Genomic DNA, 8713 nt, shown 5'->3' with positions numbered 1-8713 from the left:
TTGGGCCTGAATATGGGACCTATACAATAAGCTACAATAACTAGAGGAAAACTGCACTCACGGGTCGTAACGGAAGAAGAGATCATAATAATGAAGATCAAAGTGAAGATTTTGTTGTAAATAAGGAGAATAATTCAAAAAGCCTAATCCCTAATATCCTCATGATAAATGTAGAATCATTTTCACAAGAATTTATCATTAAGATATGTTATTGCTATGTATCAAAAGATTTAAGACAATACAAAATTAAGGGAACGGCACATAAAATTAATTAAAAAGAACAATATATATTAGAACACAGAATTATGCTAACAAACTTTACAATTAAATCACGATGTAATAACAAAGCAGTTATCACTCTATCAACTTATCAAGCATGGATATGGAAGTATGAATAGAGAATGGCAGTGACATCGGCCAAAACATGGGAGGAATAAAAAAAATGGAAAAGAAACACGGAGAAACTGCAAGGGAAGGAAAATCTGCTTCTGTTTGAGGGGGTGTAGAGCGTTTCGCCGAGAATTAGATGCCTAAATATCCGTCATCTTTGCAACGACCAGCTCCATTTTTCTCTCTCCTCTCATATTTCTTCCCTATTCTACACTGTTTGCTAGTGAACAATCCCGTTAAGTTTATACACACACACACACACACACACCGTTTTGGTTTTGTTATTTTTATATATTAAAAAAATGGGTTTTCCTATTTATGGTCTCTTGCTAACATCCCCCTTTTGTACTGCTCCAATCAAGACGAACCCACATGTCTTCTCCCTCCTAATTCAGATTTTGCTCCTTCATTTCTCTCTCCTATTCTCTATTTTGCAAGTTCAAAGAAAATTGTTCAATGCAGAGGCCAAACGGGGGAAAATGTATCAGCTTATATGACTTAAAACCTAAAAAGTTATCAGGATTTTTGCAGTTTTCAGGTATATCTTGCAACGTCAAATTAAGCTTTGGTTCCTCTTGATGATCTGACGTCTATATATGGGAGAATGCTTCATCAAACACAAGGCTTCATTTTCTTATAGATTGCATATATTTGATCATCACAAGTTATTTAGGAGCATTATTCTTTTGATAGTTATATGGATTTATATTTGACGCATCATGCTGTGTGTCTGAATTGCTTCTTCTTCTTCTTCTTCTTCTTTGCCTCAAATATGTTTGCATTTAAACCTGTAGTTGTTTGATGTAATGTCTCAGACACTAATTTCCTATTATTTTCATGTTTATATGTGTTTAGTGCTTTTATAGGTCATCTGAATTAAAATCTCCTTCTGTGTTGTTTAAGATATTCCTCTTGAGGGGTGTGGCTGCCTTGTTCATTGATAGCGTTAAAACCTGCAAGAGGCCTCAGTCAATTGAGGTAATTGCTCTATGTTTGTTCATTTTTAAATTTTAATACACCCATACTTTTCAAAGACAATCTAGTGTGAAATCATTGTAGCCATGACAGAATTGTTGATATATTTGAGGTGCGCGTGCTTTGTTCTGATCAAAGAATCAGTATGGTTATTGGTACAGATGAACCACAATTTGTCACAAGAACCTCCCAAAACATATCATGTTGCTCATAGTAATGCCAATTTAGCAAATATTTCTCCTAGCGATCCCCAAATGGTAAATAAAGCAGGAAAAAATTCCAAATCAACTAAATATTCAAAAAGTAGTACATCTAAACCTGAGAAACTAGAAGGCAAGTTTGCTTCTGATCCTTCCACCTCACCAAGAAATGTGAAGACTAATAGTTATGGCTAAGGGAGTTGCAATAGCTCTCGTAGCAATAGTTTAGAGGGAACTTGTCCTCCTATTAAGCCACATACTGGTGGTGATGGGCGGTAGGACACAATTCAAATGACTTCGAAGGGCATCACTCTTAATCTTACCCATTTTCAGTTTCTTAAGCGTATTGGGTATGGAGACATTGGAAGTGTATATCTTGTGGAACTTAAAAGGATTAGGACCTACTTTGCCATGAAGGTAATGGATAAAGAATCTCTAGCTAGCAGAAACAAGTTACTAAGAGCACAAATGGAAAGGAAGATTCTTGGACTTCTTGATCACATATTCTTGCCTACTTTATACGCCTACTTCAAAACAGAGAAGTTATACTATTTGTTCATGGAGTTCTACAGTGGTGGTGATCTTCATTCTCTTCGACAAAAGCAACCTAACAAGCATTTTACTGAAGAAGCTGCTAGGTTAGTGACTTAATCAAATTTATTGATTTAACAGCTCCACTTGCACTTAAAATAGTTATATAGACAATCTTGAACATGTGTGTGTATGTGTGTGTGTGTATGCTGTGCTGACTTGTAATTGATTACCATCTACTATCAAATCATTGCATAAAGGGTATAGTGATTAATGGGTTCCATTGGATAAGAGCATTACATCAAATTGAGTTTTTATTGTAATATGAGGGTTTGTTGATTTTGGATTATGAGATTACCGAAGCTAGTTTGGCTGTAAACACGTTCAGAGAATGAAGATACAAGTTGATTAGTTATGTTTTTCACTTAAATATGCATGACTGAATAGGAATTAATATCTCTGTTGGTTTTCATACAAGGAAACATGTTTTTAAAGCATCTTTTTCCACTAGCAATGGTGAATTTTGATCTTTTTCTACTTTTAACATATATGGTAACAAGTTGTACTTAACTTACTCTCTGACCTCAACTTGTGCTATTATATTTCTTCGGCTAGGTTTTATGCTTTGAAGATTCTGTTAGCTCTAGAGTACCTCCATATGTTAGGCATTGTATATAGAGATTTGAAGCCAGAGAATGTCCTAGTTAGAGATGCAGGCCATATCATGTTGTCAGACTTCGATTTATCACTTCGTTGCTCAGTCAATCTAACACTTGTCAAATCTTCATCTACTCATCATGTGAGTAACAATAATGGTTATGGGGGCATGATAGAGGATGAATATGCAGTGCAGGGTTGTATTCAGCAACCAACTTTCTTCCCGCGAATTCTACCTTCAAAGAAGTCTCGCAAATCAAAATTTGAATTTGGTCCAGTTGGAGGTCCTCTTCCTGAATTGATGGCAGAGCCAACAAATGTAAAATCAATGTCATTTGTTGGGACACATGAATATCTTGCTCCTGAGATTATCCGAGGAGAGGGACATGGCAGTGCAGTGGACTGGTGGACATTTGGGATCTTTTTATATGAACTCTTGCATGGAACAACACCCTTCAAAGGTGCAGGAAATCGTGCTATGCTTTTCAATGTCATATGTCAGCCATTGAGATTTCCAGAAGCTCCTCATGTGAGTTCTGCAGCAAGAGAGCTTATAAAAGGGTTGTTAGTGAAAGAACCTAACAAGAGACTTGCCTATACTAGAGGAGCAACAGAGGTTAAACAACACTCTTTTTTTGAAGGAGTGAACTGGGCTCTAATAAGAAGTGCCTTGCCTCCACATGTACCAAATCTTGTAGATATTACTCAGTATGCTTCCAAAGAAGCACTAGTCCCAAAGGATAAGAGGATGATGGATATCTTAAAAGATCAAAACAAACATGGTGTTTATAACTCGTACATAGATTTTGAGTATTTTTAGCTGCAAATTTGGATTTGGAGTCATTGGAAAGAAGAAACAGTGTAGAACCAACCCAACATGAAATCACAAACTTTAGGAAAACAAATGTTGTATGCATAAACATGTATATTCATCCGTTTGAATCTCCTTTACTTTCAGCTTCCAATGTAACTTTTGATGGTTACGGGTTGAGTTTAGGCTATGGGATAAGTTTTTTGGAATATAAAGTTCTATAATCAATTGGTTGGTAACAGTGCTTTTTTCCTTGTATCTAAAGCTAGATTTCATGTTAAAAGGCTACCTTTACATCGGTTAGCAATGTCATGAAAAGATAGCGACACACAAATTAAAGCTAATTTTTCTGGCATACCCTCATTTGAATCACAAGCTAGCGTCACTTTTAAATGTTATCGTTGTTAAAGACTGCTTCAATCATAGGGTTTTCCCTACCTCCCTCAAGGGTGATGAGAATTGACATTAATAGTTCTGTTTGAAGAAACCTTGAAGTGGCTTGTGGATGAACAGTCTGAAATGACAAAGGAGAATGGATCCTAAGTTTCAAGAACTTAGGATCCTAACCCTCAACAGCTGCGGACATTCTTGCTATTAAGATTGCGCTAGAAGTTGGTAAGCTCTACAATTTCAAGAAAATTCAACTATGTACTGACTTACTAGAAGCCTTTAATTGTCTTTGGAGAGAGGATGGTCCTAACCATCCCTTGAGAATAGAGATTGCTGAAACTAGAGAGCTGCTCTTTCATGATTGGAAAATTGAGATTTTTCATTGTTCTCCGAAGGTTCTAAGATGTGCTAACAATATTGCCAAAATTGCGCATGATGGTCCTTTTGATATAGTTATCTTACCCATAGTCCCTACTTGTTGTGTGAGTCTGTTTTAGGATGATTTGCAACATTTGGTAGCTGTTTAGGTTTCTAGCCTTTCTTTTAGCGCTTTTCTGTAATTTTCCTTAAACTCTCAAGCTTTGCTTACTTCCTTATTCTAAAAAAAAAATAGCGTCGACGTAGTTACTAGTAAGATTCTTTCTTCAGAGTTTTTCTGTAATTAAAATGTATATTCTTGAGTTTATCAAGGATATAAAACGATGCATTCTTTGAATCTGAACATTGAACTACATCTATTTATTGAATTCATTAATAAATGAATATTAATTTTTTTTGGCCTGAAAGAATAAATATTAAATTAAGGGATGTATTCTTTAAATGGAAAAATGTGAGAGATACTATATTCATTGAGTTCATTGATGAATTATTTGTTAAAAAGGCGTCAAAAGGACTATAAATAGGCCCATTGAGTCCTTCATTGATCTTCAAGAAATTTAAAGATTATCAAAGATTTTCCACTTTTACTTTCAAGTTTCTCATATATTCTCATATTACTCTCAACAATTCTACAACTCTTTCTTCAATATATTCTTCAAAGAAATGCTTAATCGGCCATCAATCCAATAACATTGTACAGGGTTTGATTTACTCAAATAGAGTAATCACACGTCAAAGCCTACCATTTACTTATTTGCTTCCAATGAGGTACGCATCTTAATTGTTTTTGTTTTAAGAGCAATTTTATCTATCTCATTTAATAACCAGATTCGGCGGCGGCGGAGATAATTGTCATTTAAAAAAAGTTCTTTCTATGTTGAGTTAAGAGATACCTTATGATGCCAGAAAAAGAAATTCTTTTAAAATTTACATGTAAAAGATAATAATATAATACTTCCTTTATCTTAAATTATAAGATACTTTTAAATAAAATTTTATATATTAATAAGTCTCATTAAATACATTTAATAACTTTATCTTTTCAAAATAAAAATATAAACTTTTAAAAATATCCATCATTTTAATATATTAAAAAGAGAAAGAACATAAATTAATTATGAAGAGAGAAAGGGTAATATTAGAATTGAAACATTTAATGAAACCTTAATCTACCCAAAACATTTTATATTTTGTTATTAAATTTTTTTTAAAAATACCTTATAATTTGAGATGGAGATAATATAATATAATAACAGTTGAGGAGTAAACTTAATTTGATATAGTTGTGTAGTAATTCTGTGGCAAAACAAGAATGTATTCAAAATTCAAATCAACCTGTGGGTTTGGTGAAAACAATGTATGATGTACCCATGAAAGATTCTGGAGAAGTTATAATAAGCAATAATATATGGTTACGTTAGGTTACTAAAAAGAAATGGAATGAAATTGATTGAAAAAATTAATGCAAAAATAAATTAAATCATCCTTCCTTCTCATAGTAAATATGATAAAACTCATTAATATATATTACAAATGTGAGAATCATCATACCTTTCAAAAATTTCGTGAATCATTATTTCCAACCTCATGAACTAATTAATTACTCCCTTCTTTTATGAATGTGGTCTACTATTCTTTTTGATTATCTTATTTTTTATCCTTATTTTTTCAATTCATTCAATTTCATTTTTTTTCTAATAACCAAATGTGACCTATTGCTAAAAGATAAAAGATTATTTTTTAAAGTATACTTTTAGTCCTTTAATTTTATATAAGGTTTTAATTTAGTATTTTAATTCTGTAAAGTATCTTTTTAGTTTTTTAATCCTAACACCATTAGCTTCAAATGATTATTTTTTATGTCAATCATTATTAAACTTAATATGTCAACATTTAAAAATGTTTAATCAATATTTGAAAGTCCAATGTAAAAATTTATCGGGATAAAACTAACAGTATTTGGGTTAAAAAATTAAAAAAATGCTTTATCAAATTAAGTGATTAAAACAAAATGTTGTGTAAAGTTAAAAAATTAAATGTATTCTTTAACCAAAATTATTTGATTCCCTGAGAGTATGCACCAATTCATCATGTTTCAAAATTTTAAAAGTCTTATGTCCAGGATTAAGGAATATAAACCACAAAAAGACAAGCTTTTATCCTGAATAGCATGCATTACTCCTTCATTAAAAAATATAAAACATTTTTAACTAAATTTTACTCCCAATAAAATAATTACTTGTCGTCAAGCTAATACTATCTTTTTACATTTACTCTTATTTAATATGATATTTTATCCTATAATACATATAAAGTGATTTATTAAATAGGGATGTTTTAAAAAAAATAATTATACCTTAAAAAATTAAAAATAATTTGTATGTTCAAACGTGTAATCTCTCAAAAAATACCTAACATATGGAGTATTTATTTGAGATGGAAGTACAAGGAGATAATGCTTAATAAAAATTAAATTATCCAAAATGTAACTTTTTTTCTGACATCATTCATGGTTATTAAAAGTACAGCTTATTTTAAATAGTACACAATATACAATGTGTTAGCTAGGGGTGTTCAGTCTGGACCTGTCTCGATTGACCCGATATCATCCCAATCATATCAGAATGGGCCTTGTCCCGGCCCGAAAATAATCGGGACGGGACTTTATGGGACGGGACAGGAAAGGGGTTCGGGATGAGATGGGATAGGGGATTACCATCGGGACGTCTCGTCCCGTCCCAAATATTATATATATTATTTTTTATTTTAAAGATATTAATTATATTAATATAATTTATACTTATATTAATTATATCAATTATAATTTTAATACTTACAATTCTTATTTAAAACTAAAGTTTTTTTATATTGATAATTTTAATGGCATGGAGTAAACATAGCGATATCTTTCTTTATAATATATTAATTATATTAATATAATTTATTCTTATATCTATTTATTTAATAACTTTTATTTACAACATATTTCTTGCTTATTTTTAGAAGAATAATTAGCTTAGTATATCTTCACTAAAGTAGAAGAATAATGATTTGATATTGTATTTGACTTGCCTGTTGTTGCTAATCTTATAGCATAAAGATCACTTGTATTTGTTATTATAATGTGTAGTTGTGATTAATATAATTCAATAATTAATTTTAAATTATTATTATTTATGTGCTTGTATTATTTTGATTTTAAACTTAATAAATTATATGATTTAAAATTTTAATGAACGTTATTATCCCGATCTTTTTTTGATATTATTTCATTTATCGGGACGGCGGGACGTCCCGATCTTGTTCCGATCCCGTCCCAACTCTTAACGAGACGGGACGACTTTCAAAATAAGATGAGACATGGGACCAAAATTCAGTCTCAATTTTTTTTTTGGGACGAGACATAGGACGGGAGTGTCTCGATTCCGTCTCGTCCCGTGAACACCCCTAATGTTAGCTCACGTCTTTTTTCTCTTTTCTTCTTTTCTTTTTGGGGCGTGGTCTTGTGGACAAGCTCATAGTAGTAAAAAGTCAACACACAAAAGAGATTCTAGTCAAATACTTGAAGTGTTAGTTTTTTTTTTTTGACCAGTGCTTGAAGTGTTAGTTTACTTTCAGTAATTAGTAGTAAGCAATAAAAAATTCTACAGCAATGTAAAATGGAGTTTTAGTTTACATATATTGTAACCACATGAACTCCTTAAAACATAAATTTCTGTGACAATTTTCATATTTAAATTTAAAATAATGGTGCGCACACGCGCATCCTTTGTAATTACTGTCAGATTTCTAGTGTAGTTCTCCAGTGATTGCAGCACAAGTGATTAAACTATTTCCTTTACCTCTATGTGGGCTCACAAGGGTAAATGCAGTGGTGTGGCTTATGCCACATAATCCTTATATTATGGTCGTGTTCTTATTTCTTTCTGTCATTTTGATGTGTGTCTCGTCTTTTTAAAAAAAAATAGTTTAAAAAACATCTAGCACCATCTTGTTCTCAATATTTTGATCTCGGGAATGATTGTTTGAAAAAAATAAAATAAAATACGTAAAATTTTTTTAAATTTTGAGACAGTTGCATATAATCTCCCTTATATTTAAAAGTTTAAAATTAACCCTCCTAATCTTTAATTTTGTTTTGCAAAATCCTTTATTGTTAATTATGTTTTTTTATGAAGGTTAAAATGTCATTCAACTAAAAAATATTATTAAACAAAAATATTATATTATATAACTATTTATAATAAATTTTTTATATTTTTTGGATAATTGAGGCATTAATAATAGCCAAAAAAATATTACTATCACCATATAAAATTTTAAATATTTACTTTTGTGTTAATTTTTTATATTTTTTTCATTAATGGTGCATATTTTTTTA

At 31.2% G+C, this 8713-nt stretch overlaps 1 protein-coding gene across 1 annotated transcript; it reads left to right on the top strand.

The window, feature by feature from the left end:
• Positions 1-741: 741 nt before the first annotated feature.
• LOC129314817 (serine/threonine-protein kinase AGC1-7-like) lies at positions 742-3742 on the top strand. The gene is made up of 3 exons (XM_054958250.1): positions 742-928; positions 1294-2203; positions 2712-3742. The coding sequence occupies exons 2-3, from the start codon at positions 1857-1859 to the stop codon at positions 3571-3573; spliced, it is 1209 nt and encodes a 402-aa protein (XP_054814225.1). The 5' UTR covers positions 742-928; positions 1294-1856; the 3' UTR covers positions 3574-3742.
• Positions 3743-8713: the final 4971 nt, after the last annotated feature.

The sequence above is a fragment of the Prosopis cineraria genome, unplaced genomic scaffold, assembly GCF_029017545.1.
Source record: "Prosopis cineraria cultivar Desert tree isolate PC_DT_omini unplaced genomic scaffold, ASM2901754v1 PC7, whole genome shotgun sequence".
Classification (NCBI taxonomy): domain Eukaryota; kingdom Viridiplantae; phylum Streptophyta; class Magnoliopsida; order Fabales; family Fabaceae; genus Prosopis; species Prosopis cineraria.
This window is presented reverse-complemented; position numbering and strand designations above follow the sequence as displayed.